General features: G+C 53.1%; 1 protein-coding gene across 1 annotated transcript in view; it reads left to right on the forward strand.

The window, feature by feature from the left end:
* Positions 1–9,138: 9,138 nt before the first annotated feature.
* LOC142456237 (M1-specific T cell receptor beta chain-like) overlaps positions 9,139–25,373 on the forward strand; it is a 41,921-nt gene continuing 25,686 nt past the window's right edge. Inside the window, exons 1-5 of the mRNA XM_075557424.1 lie at positions 9,139–9,298; positions 9,409–9,672; positions 12,195–12,465; positions 15,619–15,659; positions 15,743–16,048. Coding sequence (XP_075413539.1) covers positions 9,139–9,298; positions 9,409–9,672; positions 12,195–12,465; positions 15,619–15,659; positions 15,743–16,048 — 1,042 coding nt within the window. The remainder of the gene's footprint in view (positions 9,299–9,408; positions 9,673–12,194; positions 12,466–15,618; positions 15,660–15,742; positions 16,049–25,373) is intronic.

Raw genomic sequence — 25,373 nt, forward strand, 5'->3', positions numbered from 1 at the left:
GTATCTATATCTCACAATTAGGCCAAAACTACATCTTTAATGAGTTGTGATCCATTCCTAGGAAACACAAGTGGAGGTGTTCAGTATTTCTTTGAAATGCATGCCCAGCTTAAATGAGTACCCGCTTAGAAAGGGCCAATGTGTTCAGAGGACACTGACCAGGCAGGACAGCATGTGCCCTTAAAGAACAACGTAGTTTGGATCTAAATGGATGCTGCTGCCCTTCTTGGAAAACACACAAATAAACAGGAGTTCTGGACATTTAAGGTTTTCATGGCACATGCCCACTATGCCCAGCTCACCTGGACCTCTGTTAGAATAAACATAGCAGGAGAAGCACCAGGGTTTCACCACTTTCCCATGAGCCTCCACTCCTTTCCCTGAATGCTCCAGATGTTTCTTTGGGGGTAATGATGAGGCCTGGAACATCTGAACTAGTGAAGCCCAGGGGGAAGGAAACAAGAAGTCCTGGTGGCTCCATGAGGATAGCAATCTGCTGTGAACCAAAGGATCAGTGGTTTACACTCCAAGACACTCCTCAGGAGGAGGACCTGGCAGGCTGTGTCCAAGAAGATGACAGCCGTGGAAACCCAGGAGGGCAGTTCTACCTCATCTTGTGGTATTGCTGTGAGTCTGAATTGACTCTGCAATGGGTTTCGCTTGATTGGGGTGCTTTGGATTGTGTTCAGGCATTTTGGGTTGTTTGGAGTTGAGTTGAGTTGGGTTGAGTTGGGGTGGGGTGTTTGGGGTTGAGTTGTGTTGGGTTGGATTGGGATGTTTTGGGTTGTGTTGGGGTTTGGGGTTGTGTTGTGTTGGGGTGTTTGGGGTTGTGTTGGGGTGTTTGGGGTTGTGTTGGGGTGGGGTGGGGTGGGGTGGTTGGGGTTGCATTGGGTTTCAGGAAGAGAAAGAGCTCCAGTAGGTGGCAGTGATGAGTCCAGCAGAACAAGGCAAAGGAAAGAGGAGGAGAGTTTCCTGTGCACTGGAAAAACGCCCAATAATAAACCAGCATAGCATCACCTATGTAGACTATAGGCCTGAAGAAGTGAAGGTGAGGCCCAGTGGGAATGGGGAGGAGCTAGGTTTTATCTTAGGCCACTCAAATTGGCTCTGCAGATTGAATCCTTCCAGTTTTATATTCTCATGCCCATTTCCCCCAACACTCAGAGCTGGACACTCCTCCCTCCCTCCTCCTGCCATGGACTCCAGGATCCTCTGTGGGGTGGTCCTGTGCTTCTTGGGAACAGGTGAGCTGGGAAAGTAGATGGGGAGCCCCACTTCGAGTGCTTCAGGTCCTGTCCCAGTTCTTCCCTGAGGCCCCAGGATCAGGGCTTCTCCAGAATTTCATCTCTACTTTCTGTCTTCTTTTCCAAACAGGTTCCATGGATAATGGCATCATCCAGACCCCAAGGATTAGGATTGTGCAGATAGGAAGGAGCATTACCCTGGAATGTTCTCAGGACAAAGGTCATGACTATATGTACTGGTATCGCCAAGACTCAGGGCTGGGACTAAACCTAATCTATTACTCAATAGACATCAATTACAATATCAAAGGAGAGGCTGCTGAAGGGTACAGTGTATCCCGGGAAAAAATGGCTGAATTCCAACTGTCCCTGGGGGCTGCCACCCCCAGCCAAACAGCTCTTTACTTCTGTGCCTCCAGTTTTATGCACAGTGCACCACAGCCACCTGTTCTGAACACAGAAAGGGGACACGTGGAGGTTGCTTCTTCAGGAAGACTGACATCCCATGCGCCCCAGTGTGGCTCCTTAGTTTCTGGGGACCCCAGCCAGGACAGGGTTCTGTCTGAGCTCATGAACACTGCAGACCAGCCTCCCAAGGCCTAGGATGGCTCTGAAGCCTTAGGCTGGACTGGCTGAAACTCTTCTCGCGTGGACTATGCCTATCCAGTCTTTTGGGGTTGGCCAGTAGGGACCTTCCTGGAGAGTGAACCAGAACATTTGACAGCACCTCATGATTTTCAACAGGAGTTCTGGAACAATGTGGTTTCCCGTAATTCCTTTGTCACAGGTCTCTACCCACTCTGCCCCATCCGCCTCAGATAGTCCCTGTGTCGTGTCAGCCCTTCCCTGGTGCCAAGTCACGCAACCTCATTTTTACTTGTAGCTCTCTTCTTGGTTGCCTTCACAATGGTGACAAACTGAGCAGCTCAAGTGCTAAAATTCCACTCTAAATGAAGCCACTTGCTATGAAGTCTGCCTCAAATATGAGAGCCCATGATTTATGAATGTTATCTTCATCGACTGCCCACGCTTGGTTCTCAGCAGACACTGATCGTAATCTAAGGAGCAGATGTTGTGATGTGGTGTTGTTGTTTGATGGCATGCAGTCGATTGGGACTCATAGATAACCTCCTACATACAACAGAAGGACACACGGCCTTGTCCTGCACTCTCCTCGCAATTGTTGCTATCTTATGTCTGAACCTAATGTAGCTGCTATGTAAATCCATCTTGTTGATGGCCTTAACATTTTTTTCTCTGACCCTCTACTTCACCAAGCATGGTGCCCTTCTCCAGGGACCAGTCCCTCCTGATAACATATTCAAAGTACATAAGGGAAACACTGGGGGTGGGGGGGGGGAGAAGAATTTAACTGACTCATATAGCAGCACTTTAGGTTTCTAAGACAGTAATTCTTTATGGGAGTAGAATGCCTCATCTTTCTCCCACCAAGCAGCTGGTGGGTTTTGAACTGCTGTTTTCATGATTAGCAGTCGAATGCATAACCACTAGGCCACTAGCCATTCTCAAGTCCAAGAAGCATTTTGGAAGTACTTGTGAGATGAACTTGTTTCATTGCCTGGATTGAATTTCATTGAATTTCAGAAATGGTGTCTCTCTCCCCAAAGCGAGAAGGTTGGTGATGCCCCTGCTCTCCAGGCATTGGACGAAATCCTTATGTTGTTCCTGCTTGTTCCACCTGAAGTGAAGATGTTCCTAAGAGCCAATGAGGTTCAGATACAAACAAACCCCATCAAGGCTGCATTGTTGCTGTTGTGTGTCACTGACCTTGGTTCCGACTCACAGCAGCATGATAGACAACAAATGACAGACAACCCACTTCTTCACTATACTCCCTGAATCAGTTTACTGTGCCAACCTGGCTGATAAACACATGTGGGGTTAAATTGAAGGGCAGGGAGATAAATGGCTTGGTGAGCCTCACCTCTCTAGTTTTCAGGTCTCTTGCTTTGTGATAGTCAGACTAGGGTGCAGCTGCCTTGGCCAGTTCCCTACTTCAGCTGGCAAGGCTCACTTCCTACAAGACATCCCCAAGGAGAAGCCGCATGGTCCTGCCCCGATGCAGCCCTGGGTGCTGGAGCAGCTGTATAGAGACCTCTGCCAGTGCTGAGATGCTTACACGTTCACTGATTCAGCTTTCCTTCTGCAGTCAGCATCGTTGTGTGTGTTTTGTGAGATGGAGGAGGGCTTTGTGGATAGGCGTAGGACTTATAGGTTAATGTTGTACTTGTGGGCTTGGGCAGCACTGGGTTGGGATGTTTTCTGGATGTACACTTACCCTTTATATTAAACTCTGTCTTATACATATGGGTTTCTGTGGATTTGTTTCTGTAAGGCAACGAATACAGTGCCATCATCCTTAGCCTTGAGCCCATTGTTGCAGCCACGGTCAATGCATCTTGGGAAGGACCTTCGTCTGTGTTGTTGTCCCTCTACCAAGCACGATGTCCTTTTAGGGACTGGCCTCTCCTGGGCTGCCACAGCATGGTTTAAAAGCTCACCTAACACTAACATGAAGGCCTTTCTCACGTGTTTTGTCTTCTTACCCCACACGTCTCCTGTTTTCAACCAAAGAAGCCATGGGACTTGGAGAGTGTCCAGATAAAGGACTCAGCCTGTTTCTTTTCTTACGTGTCCACAGGTGAAAAGAATGCAGCTGTTCTTGTCTCCTTCATGAGCTCAGTCTCATCTGCTACCCTGTAAAGAAGAGCCTTCTCTAAAGCTGTGTTTCCTGGTTGCTATGTGCACTTCCTCAGCAGACTCATCTCCAGCCATTGCTGTTGGTAGTTGCCGTCGAGCTGGCTCTGACTAGTGCTGACCCCATGGACAGCAGAGTGTGATGTTCACTGGCTCTGACTAGTGATGACCCCATGTGCCGCAGAGTGTGATGTTCGCTGGTCCTTCGCCATCTTCACAGACGTGTATGCTTCCGCCTGTTGTTGCTACCATTGTGTTGGTGACCTCATGGAGGGTTTCCCTCACTTACACCGATCCTCTACTCTCGGAAACATGATGTCCTTTTCATGACCCGCTTGGCGCTCCCCCTCATGAAGAGGTCACTGAAGATAGGGGTGCTATAGCAAAGTATGGTAAAGAAACTAGATGGTACCTGGCCATCAGAAAGAATAGTGTCTGGGATCTGGGACTTAAAGTCTTGTTTTCAAACAAGCAACCATCCAAGTGGGGTGTCAATTAAATCCACATGGAAGAAACACACCAGCATGTGTGATCCAAGCATTGTAAATAATACAAACTAAATCTAAAGGAAGAAATAGTGTCAGAGCTTAGCTGTGAGCACCTGGTTTGCAGAAGGCTATAGATGACAGTGGAAGCCCAAAATCCATTGAGGGATCCACACACGGACTAAGCCTCAGATGAATACCCTCCAATCATAGTTGAGGGATGTGGATAGTCTTGTTATCACAGAGCATTATCAAGTTGATTATGGTAGGCAGTACTGACCTCAAAAAGCATTATCTTATAATTTGATCTCCCATTTTAAAGCTGTTCCCATTTTTCAGTTTTGTTTTAAGTGAGTGGGAAATATATGTGTATTAAGCACTGAAGAATCCCCTATGATCCTGGACCAGGGATGTCAACAGTCTTGCTCACATGCAGACTGCATTGAAAAGTGGATTGTTGCAGATACAGCTAGGTGACAATTTAGCACCCTATCATTTGATCTCCTTATAATTCATTTAAATTTGTTCTACTCACTAATATTTTCTGCTTTCTTTTTCCATTGAGGTTTTTTCTGTTTTATTTTGTTATGCTTTTTAGGTGTTTTGTTTACTGCTTTTCCGTTTATGAAAACCAGGAGAGGTCGATCTACAGAGACAGTAACTGGATCAATGGTTCCTTGGGGGTAGGGCAGGGAAAGGTGGGGGAAGTGAGGAGCTAATGACGACGCATACAAGAATGAAGAAAGGGTTCAAAACCTTGCTGTGGGTTGCACTGCTCTGCTTGATGTGATTAAACTGTTGAATTGTGTGATGTGTGAATTCTATGCCAATGAACCTCCTGACAAACAAAAACATGATCATCTCCATCGTAAATGAGTCCGCATCTTACCTCCCCCTGCCAAGGAAGGCTCTGGTTGCATTTCTTCTAAGACCAGTTGCCCACTTTGCTCTCCTTTCAGTAAATCACATGTATTCCATATTCTTTGCCGAAACCCCAGCTCAAACACATCAGTGATCGACAGGGTAACTTATGCACTGTTAACTTCATCCCTATAATTGTCTATTGGGATTGTCCAGTAGGTTTCCCTCTGATAACGTCTTTTTCTCAGTAGAAATTTTTCTCCTTAACTGTCTCATTCAGAAATGTGACAATTTCTTTTTCCGTATATTCCTCACGGGTAAATTCAATGGACTACTAAACGCTTTGATGTATATGTGTCGATTCAATCTTCAAGAATCGACTACTGAAAGCATGGCCTTCCCACCCCATCAACACACCTCTCCAGGTCCACACACTGAGCTTCAGCCTAATTCAGGGAAACACCAACTGGGTCCCTTTCTTTCCACTAGCCCTCACGATAAGCTTTTTCTGTCTAACATTTCTATCTCCCATGTCACCAAAGGCTGGGTTCCTTTCAAAGCACACTTTGAGGTGGAGATTAGCATGCCAGAAATGGATCAGAAAATGTACTTTCCATCAACAAGCGTGAAGAGGAAAGGAGGGAAGTGTCCTGGGCAGATCTAGAAGTTGGGAAGCATGACATTCTCAACAAGGCCTTGGCGGACCCTGCAGGGAGCTCTGAATCTGAAATGGTCCTGCAGAATCATGCCCAGGTGAAGTGAGAGGCCAGGCTTTATACTCACCTTCTTTGCAGCCCCATAATCGGACCTAAGTTTCCCTGGGAAGGGAGTCTATCTGGACTGGAGGCAAGAGGGTGGCTGGTTCCTAGTTATGCGTGAGTGGTTCTTGGGCTGGGCCCCCGGGGATGGAGGATCCCCTTCTGCTTTCATGTACCCTTCATGTGAGCAGCACCTGAGCTTTGCCCCATCACTCCCAACCCAAGAGCGGCCTCTCGAACTCCCCCTTCTTCCTTTGCTCACTTTCTCTGTGAGGCACAGAGTTTGCCTCCAGTGACAGCTGGGGACTTCCATCAAGTCCTTACGCATCCTTAAATCCTCCCACACTCAGAACAACAGAGAATCCCTCTCCTTATTCCTTGAAAATGCATCAAAAGACTCTTCTCAAATTCCAGAGGGTCTATTAGCCCTTTGCACTCCACCCCACTCCCCCAACCCAGGAGACAGCAGTGTAATTTTGTTTACGTTTTTCTTCTCCAACATCTCGTTTTAAGTTGAAGGCAGGTTCGATGATGAGAGAGAAGACCAACTATCACTAACGTTGTGCCTTTGTGGTAAAGGACCCCCTAATATGGCAAGTTTTAGCAGTATCCCTGGATTTGATAAGCTATGAGTACTACAAAAACATGAGCTAGCAAGAAGGCGCAGATGCCATGGAGAAAGAGACAGTCCCAGGGTGCGACGTAGCACCGATGAAGAATACAGCTTTCCTCCAGTTCCTAAATGTTTCCTGCCCGCCAACTACCATGATCCGAATCCTACCTTGCAAGTCTGGATCGAGCAGAGGTTGTACGCTGGTGCAGATAGGAGCTGGAGGCACAGGGCATCCAGGGTGGATGATCCCTTCAGGACCAGGGGTGTGAGGGGCGATACTGGGAGGGTAGAGGGAGAGTGGGTTGGAAAGGGGGAACTGATTACAAGGATCTACATGTGACCTCCTCCCTGGGGGACGGACAACAGATAAAGGGGTGAAGGGAGACGCCGGATGGGGCAAGATATGACAAAATAATAATCTAGAAATTATCAAGGGCTCATGAGGGAGGGGGGTGGGGGGGGGAAAGAGGACCTGATGCAAAGGGCTTAAGTGGAAAGCAAATGCTTCGAAAATGATTAGGGCAAAGTATGTACAGATGTGCTTTATGCAATTGATGTATGTATATGTATTGATGTATGTATATGTATGGATTGTGATAAAAGTTGTATGAGCCCCTAATAAAATGTTTTTTAAAAAAGAGAAAGAGACAGTCCTCAAAAGCCAATGTCCCATGTCCTTGGCACAGCAAGGAGCAAGGATTGTATTGAGTGCCAACCGTAGAAACACGGGAACGAGGGCAAGGGAACAAAGCGGGTGGGAGTGATGCTGGCGTTCATTTCTGTGACTCTCAAGCAAAATAAAGGATCTATTTGGGGAAGAAACCGGGGGTGGAAAGAGAGTAGCACCTTTTATGTGTTCGTTTCTGCAGTGTCAAGAAATCTCTGGGACAAGTCACAGACTTGAACTTCCTGTTAGGACATGAGCCACAGTTAAAAGAGGGTGAGCTTTAAATGACCAGGTCCATGCCGGTGAAGTCTGAGTACCAAGTCAGAAAACTGAGACTGAGATGGTTGTTTGCACATCTTGCAATGTACTCACGATACAGCATGTTTTCTTGAGAAGTGAGTGTTCAAGAGCCAGTCTCCTGAACCTTCACACGTGCTGTCAGTTGAACCATTTTATTTCATGTTCATGGAATCCTTGGGGAGTACAGGACGGTGCTGCCCCGTTATACTGGAGAAGCAAAGGCATATCCTACTGAAGTCATGGGCCTATGGACCCACAGCTGGTAGATCTCAAAGCCAAGTTCAAAACCCAAGCAATTGCCCAGGGACTCTGCAGCTTGGCTTTGGTTTCTGTGGCCACGTTCCAGGTTTTGGAGGCAAACTCACTGCGGTTGGAAAGGTCACATTGAGAGGGCCAAAGGCTTTGTCACAGTGGGACTGTCTCGGTGACTGTCACCACTCTGGGAAGTTGACTTAGGAGACCTGAAAGAAATAGCAACACTCACTATTGTTAGACAGACGAGTTGACTTATTATTAGATAAGGTGAGCTGACTTATTAGATGGATGAGTTGACTTGCTATTAGATAAGGTGAGCTGACATCAGCAGGTTGACTCCCACTCAGGGTGAGCTCACGTACACAAGAAGGAACTCCGGCCCGGGTCTGAGTCACCCTCACCACCTCCAGTATCTTCAAGATCTTCACTGCAGCGACTGTGCTAAGCTGTCTCAGGAAGGGCCTCCCTCCCCCTCACCGGCCCCTGACCTCCCCAAACACAATGTCCTGGTGGAGCCAAAGCCAGTTGACAGTGCTGTTGTGGCCTATGGGTGTTCATTGGCTAACTTTGAGGGTCAATCACCAGGCTCTTCTTCCCAATCTGTCCTATTGACCTGAGTCCAGAAACCCAATGCACTGCCATCGAGGCAATGCTGACTCACAGCGACCCCCTGTGGGTTTCCAAGGCTCTAACTGTTTATAGGAGTAGAAGGCCCAGTCTTTCTCCCTCAGAACTGTCAGTGGTTTTGAACTCCCGACCATGCGGATCACAGCCCAACGAATCGCTTCCAGCATCACAGCAGGAAAAGCTGGCAGGTGGGTGGTGAGTCATTTACACCGGCAAACCTAGCTGAAGTACTGGTCTATCATGCAGTCATCTATGGAAGATAGAACCGGATGTCATTTACAGTGAACTCCGCCAGCAGAGACCAGAAGATTTCCTGAATGAGCAGTCCTCACTAGCTCCTACACACCTGCTCCCTCCTCCTCTGACCCGCCTCTCTGTGCGGGACCCTTCCCTGGGAAACGTGGCCCCTCCACGTGCAGAAGCCGTTTCCGCGGGCCCTCCAGAACCCATCGCCAACATCACTTCCTTCCCAACCTCCCAGATCCTAAAGCAGCTGGCCCTTAACTGCCAATACATATGCAGACAGCCAGTCGGTTCTGGGGAGCGAAGAGGGAACAACATTATAACCCTTGCTGGGGGGAGAACCGTGAAGAGACCTTTCTTCTGCAGGATGGCCACAGGGTCCAGGAAGCTGGCAGAAACCTCGTCACCACGCAACAGCGTCATCAAGCCCATCCTCCCTCCCCCCGACCTGGGTGATACCAGTCTACCCTGCTCCTCCATGGCTGTCAGTTTCATCTGCTGGATGGTCCTTCCCCTCCTGGTGGCAGGTGGGCCTGGATACAGGGGTCTCAGGAATATAGTCTCTCACACTGGGTTTGCTTCCGCATCGAATGTCCTCTTAGGTTCTGCATCCAACCTGTGCCTCCTTCTCTCCCAGGCCCTGTGAGTGCTGACGTCTCCCAAACTCCGAGACACTACATCACGGGGGCAGGAAAGAAGATCACCCTGGAATGTTCTCAACACATGGGCCATGACAGAATGTTCTGGTATCGGCAAGACCCGGGGAAGGAGCTGCAGCTGATCCATTACTCTTATGGCATCAACTCCTGGGAGAAAGAGGATCTCGCCTCCCGCTGGACCGTCTCCAGGAGCACCCAGGAGCGTTTCCCTCTGGTGCTGGATTCAGCCAGCCCCAAGGAGAGTGCTCTCTACTTCTGCGCCAGCAGTTCTTCCACAGCACCACGCACACACCTGCAGGCCACACCAGAAGGGCTAGCGCAGCCGAGGGAGCCTCCCTCGCACATCAGCAAACCACAGACCTCCCAAACTGCTGGGCCCCGGGGCCATGACACCCCCCCACAACAAGCCAGGGAGTGGTCAGCCCCAGAGTCTGCACGGCTTCAGCCTCTTCCCAAACCTCCAGTGAGGCCCGCACAGACAACATGGACAGGGCCAATGGCCCCTGAAGAGGAGCCTGTGTTAGCTCAGACACGGAAGGCATGAGTGGCTTTCTCAGCGGCCTGTCTGCGGGCTCCTTCCTCATCATAAGCTGGGCCCTTCACCCATGGGCCCTAAAGGCCCCTGCTCTCACCCAGGCACAGTTTCCTCCACCCCCCATCCCAGTCCTACCCCCCACCCCATGACTCCCAAGTCCTCATCCCATGATGCTGAGCCTGGTGTAGCAGTAAGAACTAAGCTATTTGGTTCAGCAACTGTCCCTGGAAAGGAAGGTGAGTCTAGCTAAACCCAGCACCATGCAGATTTCTGTACACCTCTGGGCACACAGTGACTGCATCAGATCCCTCTAGAGCAGCGATTCTCAACCTGTGACCCTTTGGGGGTCGGACGACACTTTCACAGAGGTCGCCCGATTCATAACAGTAGCAAAATGACAGTGATGAAGTAGCAACGACAATAATGTTATGGTTGGGGGTCACCACAACATGAGGAACTGTATTACAGGGTGGTGGCATTAGGGAGGTTGAGAACGACGGCTCTAGACTCCTACTAGTTTTTCATGGGGGTGGGTGAGAGTGTGTACTCTCTCCAGCATACCTTGCCATTCCCTTAGTAAATTGCAGTCCAGACAGAGAGGACAGCAAGTGTCAAAAGGACACTGACCTCACAGGTCCAGCAGGTAGAGCTTCGCTACCATTCACGGAGATTAATGCCTGGTGGTGGTGGGGGGGGTTGGTGGCTGAGTGTTTATTTGCTGCTGTTGTTGGATACTGTTGAGTTGGTCCCGCTCATTGAGATCCATATGCAGCAGAACAAGCGCCGCCTGGTCCCGCACCAGCCACACAATGGTCATTATGTTGGAGCCCCTCTTCGCAGCCCCTCCTGGGTCCATCCAGAGACTGGTCCCTCCTGAGAGCATGTCCAAGAGTCCATGAGACACAGTCTCCCCAGCCTTGCTTTTAAGGAGCACTCTGGTGTCCTTCTTCCAAGACAGATCTGTTGGTTCTGCTGGTGATCCATTGTATGTTTCATATTCTTCTTCAACATCACAATTCAAGTGCATCTTCCTCTTCTCCTGTCCAGCTTCCACGTGCATGCAAGGTGACGGAAAATACCATGGTTTGAGTCGGCACGCCCCACCCCTCACAGGAGCATCTTCGCTCTGTAGCACTGGAAGTAAGCCTTTTGCAAAGGTTTGCCCAGTGCAATCCGACCTTTGGCGTCTTGACTGCTGTTTCCATAAGCACTGAAGGTGCACCCAAGTAGAGTGACATCCACGACAATGCCCATCACTTTTCTAAATATTAGACTGGACGTGTTGTTGTCGTTGCTGTTGCTGTGTGCTGTCAAGGTAGTTCTGACTCAAAGGGACCCAATGGATCGCAGAACACAGCACCGGCAGTCCTGTATCATCCTCACAATTGTTATGACTGTGCCCACTGCCGCAGCCACCGTGTCCATCCATCTTATCAAGGGTCTTCCTCCATTTCACTGCCCCTCTACCAAGCAAGCTGCCCTCCCCCTGGAGACTGGTCTCTCCTGATAACATATCCAAAGTGCACGAGACAAAGCCTGGCCATTCTTGCCTCTAAGATGCGCTCTGGCTGCACTTCTTCCCAGACGGACTTGTTTGTTCTGTTGGCAGTCCATATTTTCAATATTCTTTGCCAGCACCACGATTCAAAATCCTCTTGTGGTCTTCCTCAGGTGAGGTCCCACCTTCACATGCCTGTGACTGGCCTTAGATGTACTAAAAAGGTGACAAGACTTTAGAGTGGCATTGGAAGTTGGGGGTCGATGAATAAAAAATAGGGACACTGCCAACCCTTCCCACAGCAATCTGTTAAAAACCCCAGAGGTGAAGAACCCTCCTATCAGGTATCTGTGACGGCTGTCTCTGGAAAATTCCCAGAGGCAGGAAACCCCATGCTGTGCCTTCCAAGGGACAGCACAGGTGGTCCTGTGAGCTGGATACATGAACCCACTGCATTCTGTGACCGCCCCTCCAGCCTGACGCAGCGAGGGAGGAGGGTGCCGTCTCTCTAGACAGGAAGTAGAGAAAGCTGCGGGAACCTGTGTGGACAGCAGCCCTGATCGGATCTGCCATGGGGTCCAGGCCCCTCTGCTGTGTGATCCTGTGTCTCCTGGGAGCTGGTGAGGGGCCCCTGCCACAGGCCCCCAGGTGCTCTTCAGGCCGGTAACATCCATTTTCCCATGCCTCCGTCCTGGGCTCAGCCTCTAATGGGTCACCTTTGTCCCTCCCAGGACTCGAGGACGCCACGGTCACTCAGTCTCCAGGACACAGGATCTTGGGCAGGGGAAAGGCGTTGACTCTGAACTGTTCTCAGGATACGGATCATTTCGTGATGTACTGGTATCGGCAGGACCCAGGGCATGGCCTGCGGCTGATCTATTACTCGACTGGGGAGGGCAGCTTTGAAGAGGGGGATATCCCTCAGGGCTACCGTGTCTCTCGAAAAGATATGCGTGCTTTCCCCCTGACCCTGGAGGTGGCCAGCCCCAACCAGTCGTCTGTGTACCTCTGTGCTAGCAGTGACACCACAGCCACCTGCAGCCACAGCCTCTCTGTACAAAAAGGGCCGGACTGGGGCGGGGGGGACCCGACCCACCCCCTGGGGCTTGGACCCTGCGTGCTCACCTACTGCCATCTAGGTCTTTGTCCCCAAGGGCCACCCACTCCCGAGGACATTAAAGCAATAGGGACATCTTTCAAGACAACCTTTTCCATACAGATACAGGGAATGGTGAAGGAATTGAATTCTGCTCAATCAAGTAAAAAAAGAGAGAGAGAACTCCCTCCACCTATGCACATGCACGCACACACCCTCACACGTACACTTATACATACCACACAGTCACACACACACTCACACACAGACACACGTACACTTATACACACACACATACAGTCACACACTCACACACAGTCACATGTACACACTCACACATATACCTACATGCTCACAACACACCGGCACACACACGCTTACACACACACTCATACACAGGCACAGGCACGCACACACTCTTACACACAGACCCTCACACTTCCACACATACACACTCACACAGACACACACTCTCACACACACACACACACACACACACACACACACACTTAGTGACTTACAACAGCCGGACACAATCAGAAACCCCAGGCAGCGGTTCATGGCTCTGGCACAGGGGTGCTGGAAGGGCCACATGACTTTGGGGGATTTCTGAGGTGAGTCCCCTCCTCTCTCTTCAAACAAGTGACCAAATGTCGCTTTGACTCTTCTTCCCCAGTCACAGCTCCCTCTGAGCACAGCCAGCAAAGGTTCTGGGAGTCCAGGTGCCAATCTCCAAGCACTCCTTGCGAATGAGCCAATGTCAACTCACAGCAACCCTGTAGGACAGGGTAGAATTGCCCAGGAGTGTCTGAGGCTGTAACAGAAGTAAAAAGTCCCATCTTTGTCCCTTGGAGCTGCTGGTGCTTTCAAACTGCCAACCTTACAGATCACAGCCCAGTGCATAGCCACTATGCCACCAGAGCTCCCAGGACCCACCTGGATAACTGAGTGACTCCCTCCACCTCAAGGCCATCAGGAAGCAAGTATCGTACCTGCCACCTTAATGCTCCTTTGCTGGCTCACCATGTGTAGTCACCAATGCAGGGATTAGGACTGGGACTTTTTCCTGGGACATCTTTTAGGTGGGGGCTTTATCCCGATTTGCGAGTGCAAACTGCTAATGTGCTCAACGGCTGCTAACTGAAAGGTGGCGGGTTCCAATCACCCAGAGGCTCCTCAGGAAACATGAGCTCAAGACCTGCTTTGGTGAAACCAGCCACTGAAAGCCCTGCAGGGCTCTGTTCTACTCTGATACACAGGACCTTCCCTCACTCTTGGGGTCGATCCCAGAAGCTTTACAAACGTAGGAACCCTCATCTTTACCCCTCGGAGCAGCTGGTGGCTTCAAACTCTTGACCTTCCAGTTTAGGAGTCCATTGCACCACCCCACTAGCTCACAAGGGTTCCCATTAGACAGTCCGTGCACTCTGGGGCAACCAGAAAATTCTGCAACCCCGCGATACTCAACCAGGTGGCACTGCCCTCTTCCTTTGTGAAAAACCAAAATCGGTTGAGAATCAGCACCTGGGAGGGCAGCCAAGAACAGAGCTGTCATCTTCATCTTCCAGGAAGCCAGTGGCCACGTTTCTCACCTGCCGCAGCTTGTACGTTTGAACCACAAAACCGTCCCCTCGCACCCCAGTGCCTAACCACTGCCCCGCCCCCCAGAGCTGCCCATAGCCCTTGATGCAAGCATGAAATTTCAGAGAAGTTTGGGTGAAAATTCGTCTGAATGAGAAGCAAGCTCAGGGTAAAGGTCGGGGTACTGACTTCCTCCCAGGCCAGTGGAAGAAGGAGGGAAATGCATGGCCCGGCCCGCAGACCCACTATGCTCCTGGGATAAAGAAAGCAGGACTCGGTGCTGGGGCGAGGCCTGCTGTCCACCTCTGTGCTGACGCAGAGGGCAGAACTGTGCAGGGAAGGGACATAAGCTCTGCAGGGATGAGGGGCTCCTCTGGGGTGGGGGTGGGGGCAGGAGGGTTTTGTCAAGAACTTGCCGGAAGCGGCGTGGGCAAGAGAAGAGGCAGCTTCTCAGAGAGACCCCTGAGGAGGGGACTGAGAGCAAATAGTGAGGCAGCCAGGGGAGCAGAGGGGAGAGATGAGCAGGCTGTGCCCCCCAGCCCATGCAGGGCTGCACTCTGGAAAAGGCAGGTGGGCTCCTCCACGCAGGGACCCTGTCCTCCCCCTAGTCCCTGTGTCGGACACAGCAGCCTGTCCAAACTGCAGCTGTGGTCACTGCTGGTGGACGGGATCCAAGGGGTGGAATGCAGGGCAGTCGGCACCGGGGGGTCAGCAAAGGACAGACCGGACAGCAGTGACCCAGTCACAGGGATGGACTGGGGTGGGATGAGCATGTGTGTGCATAAGCGCACAGGTCGGACATCAGCTGCAAGAAAGAGTTGAAAAACAAGAGGAAGCAAAACAACTCACCCACCAGCGGCCGCCGGATTCAGGCCCAGGTACACGGGTGGAATGGCTCCACACGGGTTGGGGGGAGAGGGTATTGCTTTTTGTTTTTGACTTTACCGTGGGAGTTCACAGACCAGATGCCCACTCTACACCTGTGACAACTCCTTCCCCCTGCTGGCCTGCCCCACCTCTTCCCATCCCCCGTGGATCACATATTCCCTCCTCCTCAAGTCAGTCGCCAAGCCTTTCTTACTCCGCGCTGCTGCGGGGCTGGTACCACCAGCGTCAGATTAGCGGGCAAGGCAAGCCCAGGGCTATGGGCTAGTGGGACACCATTCATGGAGGGGGTGCTGACAGTCTGTCCCGCAGGGAAACACCAGGTCATCAGCGTGGGGGTACAGAGTGTTGCCTGTCCGCAGGGATAATAAAGAAAATCTACCTCTGGGGCTTTCGAAGGCATCCACCACACACACGTGGAGGGGAACACAGACCCGAGCTCAGAAGAACCTAGGACTTGGTCCAGGTGGGTGAGGGCTGAGTGGGGGGCGGTGCCACCTTGTAGCCCCGCCCTCAAGGCGCTCGGTGGTCCCTCCTGCAGCTGTGGAGACAGACCTGAAGAAGCCCTAAGGCTGAGACCCCGCCATGCCCAGGGCGCTGCTGGCCGGCATGCTCCTCTGCCTCCTGCCATCAGGTGAGTGAGGGCGGGCTTACGTGCCAAGGGGGCTACGGCATCTCCCCACCCGGCCTTGACTTCCCCGCCCTGTCCCCCACCAGGCCCCAAGGAGGCCAGGGTGACCCAGACCCCGAGACAGCGCATCGTCCGGCGCGGGGAGATGCTGAAGGTGGTCTGCACGCAGGACCTGGACCACGAGTCCACGTACTGGTACCGGCAGGACCCGGGCCAGGGCCTGCGACTCCTCCACTACTCCATCGGAGTGGAGAGCATGCAGAAGGGCGAGGCCCCCGACGGCTACAAGGCATCCCGGGAGGAGAAGGAGCACTTCTTGCTGACCCTGGAGTCCGCCCTCCCCAACCAGACCGCGCTGTACCTCTGTGCCAGCAGCCTGACCACAGCGTCGCGTGGACAGCCGCTCCCTACGCACAAAGGGCGCCTGGCTCGGGCGCCGCCCCTGGACGCTCCCCTCAGGGGCGGGGCGGGCCTCCAACCAGATGGCCCTAGTTCCACAAGAGGAGCAAAGGGAGTCGCTTCTGTGCGCGGGGAGGGCTGCTCGTCCAGTTCAGGGAGGGCTGCTCGTCCAGTTCAGCATCGGGGCAGCCTGCGCCCTTCTGCAGCCCGCAGCCAGGTGACCTTCAACCAGCGGAGTCCACCGGAACCGCCCCTCAGCCCTGGTCTGCTCCTGGCTGGGGGCGTTGGGGGGACAGCGCCCAAGGAAGGTTATTACAGATCTAACATCTCCTGTTCTCCTTGCTGAGCAAATAGTCCTGCCCAGCCCCCTCCCTCAACACACACACACACACACACACACACACACACACGCCCAGCCTGCCCCAGGGGAAGGGGGAGGGAGGGTCATGCTCACTGGCCCTGACTCCTCTTTCCCCACCCAACCCACAGCCAGCCCAGCACCTTCCTGCAGTGGATGCCCCTCCTCTCCCTCAGTCTGGACAACAAAAAGCAGGCTCTGGTGCTCTCTCTCTCTCTCTCTCTCTCTCTCTCTCACACACACACACACACACACACACACACACTCCCCCACACTCCCACAACCACAGTGACTCTCCCATGAGGAGAGGGGCTTCAGGAAGCACCTGAGAAACTGAGATCACTCCACCCCACCCAACGCTGCCATGGGACTAGGCCCTCTGTTTCCTGGGAGGGGTACATACTGGGAGTTTGCCCAAAGCCCTGTGCCCTGGTCCCTGGGCGAACTTGTGCTTCCTCTCCCATCTCACCTCTCCCTCCCTCCCTCAGGTCTCTTGGATGCTCTAGGAGTTCAGACCCTTGATCAGAAGGCCAGGAGCGATCAGGTGTTCGATCAGAAGGCCAGGAGCGAACTCTCCTTGCAGTGTGTGCAGTCTATGCAACCTAACAGAATGTTCTGATACCGGCAGGACCCAGCGCTGGTGGTGCGCATGGCCTGCTACTCCCTTGGACTGGGCAATATTCATGATGGGTGCGGGATCTCCAGGAAGAGGCTGGAGAGCTTCCCCCTGACCCTGGAGTCCGCCAGCCAAGCCAGGCATCTCTCTGTGAGTCAACAGTCACACCGCAGCAACACAAGGCCACATCCTCCCTGCACAGAAAGGGACATCCATCCTGGGGCCCACATCGCACCCAGCCGAGCAGGGAGGGCCCTGCTAACCACCCTGCCAAGTCAGGAGCTAAGCGCACGCAAACCGGCCCCGTCCCAAGCATGGTCCCAAATAGGCCAAGAAGGCAGCAGGCTGGAGGGGATGGCATTTTAGTGACACCACACACACACACACACACACACACACACACACACACACACACACGTACTATCTAAAGTTTAGGGCCTTCAAGTAGATTCCAAATCACAGCTGCCCCCTCAGGTCGAAGGAGAAGTGGGCTCCTCAGGTCTCCCTGGCTGGGACTTTTGCACTCCATCTTTCCTCTTAAATGGCCAACCGTTAGGCCAGCAGCTGTGGGCTTGGGTCATGCTGGACCCTCCTCCGGAGGCGTGTTATTGACCGGTCTCTGCCAGCACTTTCTGAACTCTCCACCCACCACCCATTCTGCCACACAGCAACCCCATGTGGGGCTCATCCCGAGAGCCCACAGCCTCATCTCGCTCCCCAGGAGCAGCTGGTGGATTCAAACCACCAGCCTTGAGGGTAGCAGCGCAGCACTAACCAGGACTTCTCAACTCTTCCTTGAGATAAACGTTACGGTCCAAGTGCTGATTCAAGAGGACAGTTGTTAGAACTGAATTCTATTCCCTTGATGGTCGAATTGGCAAAAATTCCACCTGGGGGGACGCAGAAGGTCAGTGGTGTTTTAGAGGGCAGTTCTGGGCAGCGAAGGAGTAAGAGATGATGCCGACAGTTAGGAGAAGCCAGGAGGCTCTAGCTCTGCTCAGGAGCGGTTAAGGGCTCGGACACTAAGCGGCAGGTCAGTGGCCTGACCTGAGGAAGATGAGGCAGTGGTCTGCTTCTCCAAAGACGGTTCCTCGAACCCCAGGGGGCAGTTCTGCTTGGTCCTGGGGGTCACTGTAGGAAGGAATCGACTCAGCAGGCTTGGTCCGGTTTGGGGTTTAGCTCTAAACCAGGGGACCTGGTGGCACAGTGGCTAAAATGCTCAGCCAGCAGGTCAGCAGCTCCACAGGAGAAAGCTATGGGCGCCTGCTGGGGCTGCCCTTTGCATGCGTGCAGCATCTCTGCCCAGTGGCATCAGCTCGGTGGCAGCGGGCTGTGTGTTATGTTCGTCACCAATGGGAGGAAGCCTCCCCTTGTTTCAGACAGATGCTCTATCCTCCCAGCAAATATCAGAAGGGACGGTTTATCTGTTGTGGGAAACTAACACTGAAGGAAATATGACTAGGACTTTCCCCCAACTTATAAAAGAGGGAATCTGGAAAGCTATTATTCCACAGTAGGCAAGCCTCCACTTTGGTAAGTTAGAGATCAAGTCCAAGTACATGATCCTGCTTTAAAGATCGCTCCCACAGATTCTCGCCTCACAGCTAACCTGCCTTAAAGCGAGCGTATGATTGATTCTATCTCCCTATAGAAGCAGACATTCTTGTCATCTCCTCCCGCTGGGGCACCCATCCCCGCTCAGGCCTTTCCCCAAGGCAGGTATTGGGTTTCCTCACCTGTGAGCTTAGCTTTACTGTGGTTCCCACCCACCTTGTGATGCATGTAACTACTGGACATGCATGTCTATGGATACCTACAAATATCCCAAGACAGTAAGATTCACTCTCCCCTCCTCCCACTCTCTCTGCAGACCTGGCTGCTGAGATCATGGCCATCCAGGAGGTGAGCATGCTACCATGAAATGTGTCTGACTCCTTTATTTTATCTTCCCCCCTACCCCTCCTATCTTCTACAGCTTTACTATGATCTTTACATATTATTACCATACAAGTGCACCTACGAACCCCCTGAGATTGTTGGAGGCTGGTTTATTCTAACAGTCTGTTTCATTTTGGGATTTTTTTAAATCTGCAGAAACATAAACAGAAATGAATGCCCCAAGCTGCAGGGGCTTGCAAAACTGTGGCTCAGGCAAGGCCGAGAGAGGGTAGGATGGGCAGGGGCTTCACAAGTTCATGGGGAAATCCCCTTACCGGTCACTCCATTTTCCCAGGCACTGTTTGGATTTTTGGGTTTTTCCCAGCAGCTTTGTTGTCCTATCATTCACATATCAGACAATTCAGTAGTTCATCCACTTTAAGAAGAGCTGTACCATCATCGCCACCGTTGAGTCTAGAACATTCTCTTTATTGCTGATCCCCCCTTACCTCCCAACCTTCCCTGCCGTGCCCCAAAGTGTACTCTCTGCAGAGTTACCTATCCTTCCCAGGAATGTTTTGAAGCCCCTTGTGCACTAATCACTTGGATTTTCCCCAAATCACCGATTTTCCCCAAAATGTACAAAAAACCTCACTACCGTGGAGTTGATTCTGTCTGACAGCGACCCTAGGGGGCTGGGTACAACTGCCCTCATGTGTTTCTGAGACTGCAACCCTTTAGAGGAGTAGAAAGCCTCATTGCTACTCCTGTGGAGCAGCTGGTGGCTTTGAACTGCTGACCTTGTGGTTAGCTGCCCAACACAGCACCTACCACACCACCATGGCTCCCATGTGCTGAGCTTTTAGGTGGAGGGATTCTGGGAAGCAGGGCCATCAACGGGTGCTGGCCTGTGTTCCTGTGAGAGAGGACTTGAGCTGACCTGGAGCAAACAGGGAAGGAGGGGCTGTGTAGACTGGGAACAGCACCCCAGTGTCTGTCACAGCAAGTGCCCCCCATGGCCCCCTCGGCGACATACAGGGGACACGGGGCAGTATCAGTGCTGACAGCTCCTACTTGCTCTTGCCTCTTTGCTGTGTAGCCTTTGTCCCCGGGGGACAGGTGACTGTCGTGGTGGCAGCAGTGTCCTTCAGGCCTGTCCTGCAGTGCCTGGCTCTCTCCCACCATCTCTGGAGATGCTGGATTCTCACTGGTGGCCACACATCTGGTGTCAGGAGGAGGTGACAAGTGACCTGACTGGTGGGCAAGGGGGACAGGGAAGGTGGTGATGCAGAAGCAGATGGATTCTTCTGAAAGCTCCTATAAGACTGTCCTGGAAGAAGGAGGGCCAGAGAGCTCCTTAGAGGCAAGGACGGCAAGCCTTCCTCTCGCGTGCTCTGGACTTGCTGTTGTGAGGGATCAGTCCCTGGAGAAGGACTTTGTGCTGGGTGGGGTGGTTGTTGTTAGGTGCCACCAAGTCGGCTGTGGCCCACAGCGACCGTAAGCACCACAGAACAAAACACAGCCCGGTCCTGCACCAGCCTCCCCAGAGAAGGCCTTCGGCAAGATGGACGGACACAGTAGCTGCAGCTCTGGGCTCAGACTTAAGGACCATGGTGAGACTGGTGCCCAACCGGACCAGGCAGCTGTGTTGTCCGCAACCCGTCGGACTTCACCACGAAACAGGCCCGTGATGTGGGAAAGGTCCGCAATTGGGGAGGAGCGCCTGCTGGTGTGTGTGTGTATGTGTGTGTGTGTGTGTGTGTGTGTGTGTGTGTGTGTGTGTGTTTGTGTGTGTGTCTGTCTGTCTGTCTGTCTCCCGGGAGAACCAGCGAGTTGTTCCGCATAGACTGCATTGCTAGCGTGCTGTGGGATGCTGAAGCTGGAATCTTAAATCAGAGGCCAGTTTCTATTCCCAGAGGCTGCCTTTAGCTTTTCCAAGCCACCACTGCATCCTCCTGCCACGCATGACCCCACGCGGCTGGCGCTCCCGAGGACAAGGAGGAGGGTGGTGGGTAAGTGGTGGGCAGGCACAGATGCAGCCTCAGTGAGGAGCCTGTGCACAGCCCAGGCTCAGGCCGGTCACCTCGCCTGCTCTGCAGAAGCTCACCACCAGGTAGAGCCGAGGAGCAAACCCAACTACCACCAGGTCCACAGCACACAGCCACTGACTCCTTCCTAACTCAGTGCAGGAAAGGGACAGGAAGTGGGTGGAAGACACATGTGGACTGGACTCCCTGGTGCCTCCTCTCAGGGCAGCACAGACAGGAGCCAGTCCCCGAGCATGCTGGGTCTCCTGTTACTTCTCCTGGGAGGAGGTGTGAGCCTCACTGGCTGTGGGTGCGGGGATCCAGGCATTGCCGAACTGAGGGGTGGGAAGGGTCCCCGTCAGGGGATAGAGGGTGTTGGGTGGGGAGAGTCTAACCCTCCCTCCGTGCTTCTCCTGTTCTCTCCCCATCTAGGCTCTGCATCCGGGCCCCGTGTCTCTCAAGAGCCAAGCAGGGCCATCTGTCCCCAGGGGGCATCAGTGACCATCCAGTGTCGGGTTGATGTTCAAGTCTCCGTCATCTTCTGGTACCGCCAGCTCCCCGGGCGGGGATTGGAAGTGATGGCGACGGCCAACCAGGGCTCGGACGCCACGTATGAGAGCGGGTTCAGCAAGGACAAGTTCCCCATCAGCCGCCCAATCCTGACATTCTCCAACCTCACTGTGCGCCAGGGGAGCCCCGCGGACAGTGGCTTCTACCTGTGCAGCACTGACACACAGTGCCGGGCACAGCCCTGAGGGCTGGCCAAGAACCATGCCCCCCCACCCCGTCCAGCCACACTCAGTCCGTCAGAGGAACGCGGGGCTCCCAAGGAGACCACCAGAGGAGCTGCCTGTGTGCCTGGGAGGGTGTGGTGGGGGTGGGGAGAGAACCCCGGGGGGATTGGAAGAGCACAGGGGTGGGTGCCAGCGCAGACAGGAAGAGGTCCCTGGGGCCCAATGGCTTCACTACTTCCGGGGGGTGGGGGGGAATCTGCACTTGAGCAAGACAACTCGGAGCCCCTGATGCCCCAGGGCAACTGCCTTACAGCAGCTGACGCTCAAAGGCAGATGACGTACTGACACTGCAGCTGCCCCTGTGGCCCCGGCACAGGAAGGATGTGAGCACAGCCAGAACTGGGCAGTGTGCTGTGCTGCCATGCACACAGTCGCTACGGGGTCGGGACCGACTCGATGGCACCTGATAACAAAGACACAGCAGCCACAGAGGAAGGTCTCAGAAGGTTGGCTCAGCTCTCCTGCCAACGAGTTAAGGCTGTCATGTGACAGTACAACCCAGGTGTCTGTCTTCCAGCTCTGTCAGGGGACACACACACACACACACACACACACACGGGCAGTGGCTGCGGCGGATGGGCGCCACCCGCTCTGTTCTGTGTGATAACAGAAGGAAGCCCCATCGATCCCCACGCCATCCTGCCCTAGAAGTATTGTCACATGTTTGAGGACATTAGGGCAGCCATGTGATCCACTCAATTTATGGAATGTTTCTCCGACCCTCCACGTGGGTGTCCCCTTCCAGGGATGGCCCTGCCTAGTAACACGTCCACAGTACATGAGACGGAGTCGCTTCTCAGAAAGTCTGGCAAAAGTTCTTTCAAGACACATGCACGCACACGCATGCATGCCACTGCCATGGAGCCGATTCTGATCCATAGGGACCCTGCAGGACAGAGTAGAGCTGTCCCCTGAGATTTCTGAGCCTGTCATCTTTGGGGAACAGATCGTCTCGTCTTTCTCCCTCAGGGTGGTGGGTGGATTCTGACTGTCGACCTTGAGGTTATCAGCCCACTATGCCCCGGGCTTTCCCACACAGTCACACACATTGATGCTATGTAAGGTTGGACCTTGTCTTTCTTCCTCACTGCCGTCTCCTGGGAGCCTAGCACGACCCCTGGAGCATCATGAGAATCCAGGAGGGATGTGAGTGAAGAAAGCCATTTTCGAAGAGAAGGTTCAACTCCGCGGTGGTGGACTTCCCTGCAGAAAACACTCCTGAGGTGTTGAGTTTGTGTGTGTGGCCAGAGCCTGAAAGAACCAAAGCAGATTGCTGCGACCAGGCAGGGAAGGGAAGCTTCAAGCTGTTTGAGTAAGGAAGCTGCCCAGCAGCATGTGCCAACCTCACTGCCCTCTGCTGCCTGCCCCCAGGTGGGAACGAGAGCAGGTGTCTAGTCCAGGAGAGGCCAGACCTTGCTCACGGTCAGTGCCCTTGAGAAGGCCAGTTGTCTGATTGGAACCGTGTGGCCCATGCAAACTCAACACTCAGCCTGCAGCCTTGAAGACTCTCCTGGCCAAGTGGGCTGACCAGCTGCCTGGCATCCAATTGTAGACTGCCTCCCGTGCCAAGCATGGGGGAGCCCACACCATTGATTAGACCGACCACCAAACCTGGCTTGTGAGGTTCAGTCTGTGTACAAAATCCATGAGCTGTCCCTTCCTGAGCCCAGAGCACCAGGAACAAGTGACAGCTGCTCAGGAACAATGGCCATGCAGGGCTCTGGGCTGACTCTCTCCTCTCGCTGCCAAGCGGGCTCTATGCGTCATTTGAGCAGCTTGAAGAGAGCCACCCCGGGGATGGGACAAGAAGTGGCTGGACACACACATAAAGGTGGTCACCATGGTGCGACAGGAGCCCATCTGTCTGAGGCAACATTGTGGGACAATTGTCCATTGTGGGACAATTCCTCTTCTTCCCTCTGCTGAAGCAGGAAGAGGAGCTCACACCTGTAAATCCCACCACGGCACACAACACACAAACACACCAGTGCACACAACTGGCACAGGCCCCTCTTCTTCAAGGGTCACTTCTCATGGGCCCCTTGTCCAGTGCACACTGATGTCTACAGGATGTAGCAGGACAGCACAGCTTCCTAGGAAGAGAAGACCCCATGGGAGGGGACAGGCCCGCACAGCTCCTGGGGCCCCTGCGCCACGGCCTGTCCAGAGCCACAGGAGCCCCAAAGGGCACCACCACACCATGGACCCAGGGCCCCAGCCAGGTGCCAGGTGAAATATAAACTCTGCCAGGAGGGAGAAGACTGTACTGTTTTCCCTGAGGCCACTGGCTGGTCCCCAGCAGCCCTCCCTGATGCCACCTGCGACTATTCCCAATGAGACAGGGTCTGTGTCCCCAGGCCTGGGGTCAGTGCCACTACGCTGAGTAAGAGTGAGCCTCCCTGATCTCAGTCTACTGCTTTCTACAATGACAATGAGAGTCTCTGTGACAAGCTAGGCACTGGAGCTCGGGGTATCACTGGTGTGTGTGTGTGTGTGTGTGTGTGTGTGTGTGTGTGAATGTTAGTGTGCGCACACACGTGCATGGTGAACCTCTGTGTGTTGCAGGAACATGTCTGTGCACTTGTGTGTGAGCACATGCATGTGTCTGTGCATGTATGATGTGTGCGAGTGCCAGTGTGTGAGGATATGTATGCATGTGTGGACAAAGATGTGTGCATGAATGTGTGCCTGTGGTGTATCCATACATGTGCCTGTACGTGTGTGTACGTGTAGTGTGTGAGATCATGTGTACATGTATGTGCATATGGCTGTGGGTGTGCAAACGTGTGTGCATTTGTGTGGGTGTTAGTGTGTACACATGTGTACGTGTGTGAGCTTCTGTGTGCATGAGCTGCTCCCACTCTACATAGCTCCTCTTCTCTGTCTGCCCCAAGTCAGCTCAAGCCCCTCTCACCATGAACACAGGCCAGTCCCCGGTGATGACCCTGATTCCCAGAATCCTTCTACCTGACAGCTCGGCACATGGGAGCCCTAATGATGCAGGGGTGCCGTGTTGGGTAGCTAACCACAAGGTCAGCAGTTCGAAACCACTAGCTGCTCCACAGAGAGGAAGATGAGGCTTTCTACTCCCCTAAAGGGTTGCAGTCTCAGAAAACCACAGGGGCAGTTCTACCCTGTCCTGGACTCAATGACTAAGTTTTTGTTTGTTTGCTTGCTTGCTTGTGGTTTGGGAAAAATCGAGCACAGAATCAAATGACTAGGTGTGCAAGGAGCTTCTTAAAGTCCCCAGGAAAACATCTGAGTACGTGTATTAAGTGTGCGTGTGGCTGTGTGCTCACCTGCACGTGTATGTGTGCATGTAATGTGTGGGTGTGTGAACGAGTGTGCACACCTGTGTGTGTATATGTGTGCCCACCTCCTCACTTTCAAAACCTGTGCCCTGCAGTGAGGAAGAGGAAGGGTGTCAGTATCTTCTACATCATCTTTGCCCTCTTTGCTCCCAGCACCCCTAGCCCCCTTCCAGTTGCCTGAGTGCCCAGTCCCCCCTTCCCAGAGCTGGGACTCTGGTTCCTGAAACCTTGGGGCCCACCTTCCAACCGGTGGAGCAGACCCAGGAGGAGGTTCCACGCCTGCAGGTGTGAGGTTAGCTGAGACACAAGTCCTCTCATGGGACATGGACACTGA

This window comes from Tenrec ecaudatus, chromosome 9 (assembly GCF_050624435.1).
Source record: "Tenrec ecaudatus isolate mTenEca1 chromosome 9, mTenEca1.hap1, whole genome shotgun sequence".
Classification (NCBI taxonomy): Eukaryota; Metazoa; Chordata; class Mammalia; order Afrosoricida; family Tenrecidae; genus Tenrec; species Tenrec ecaudatus.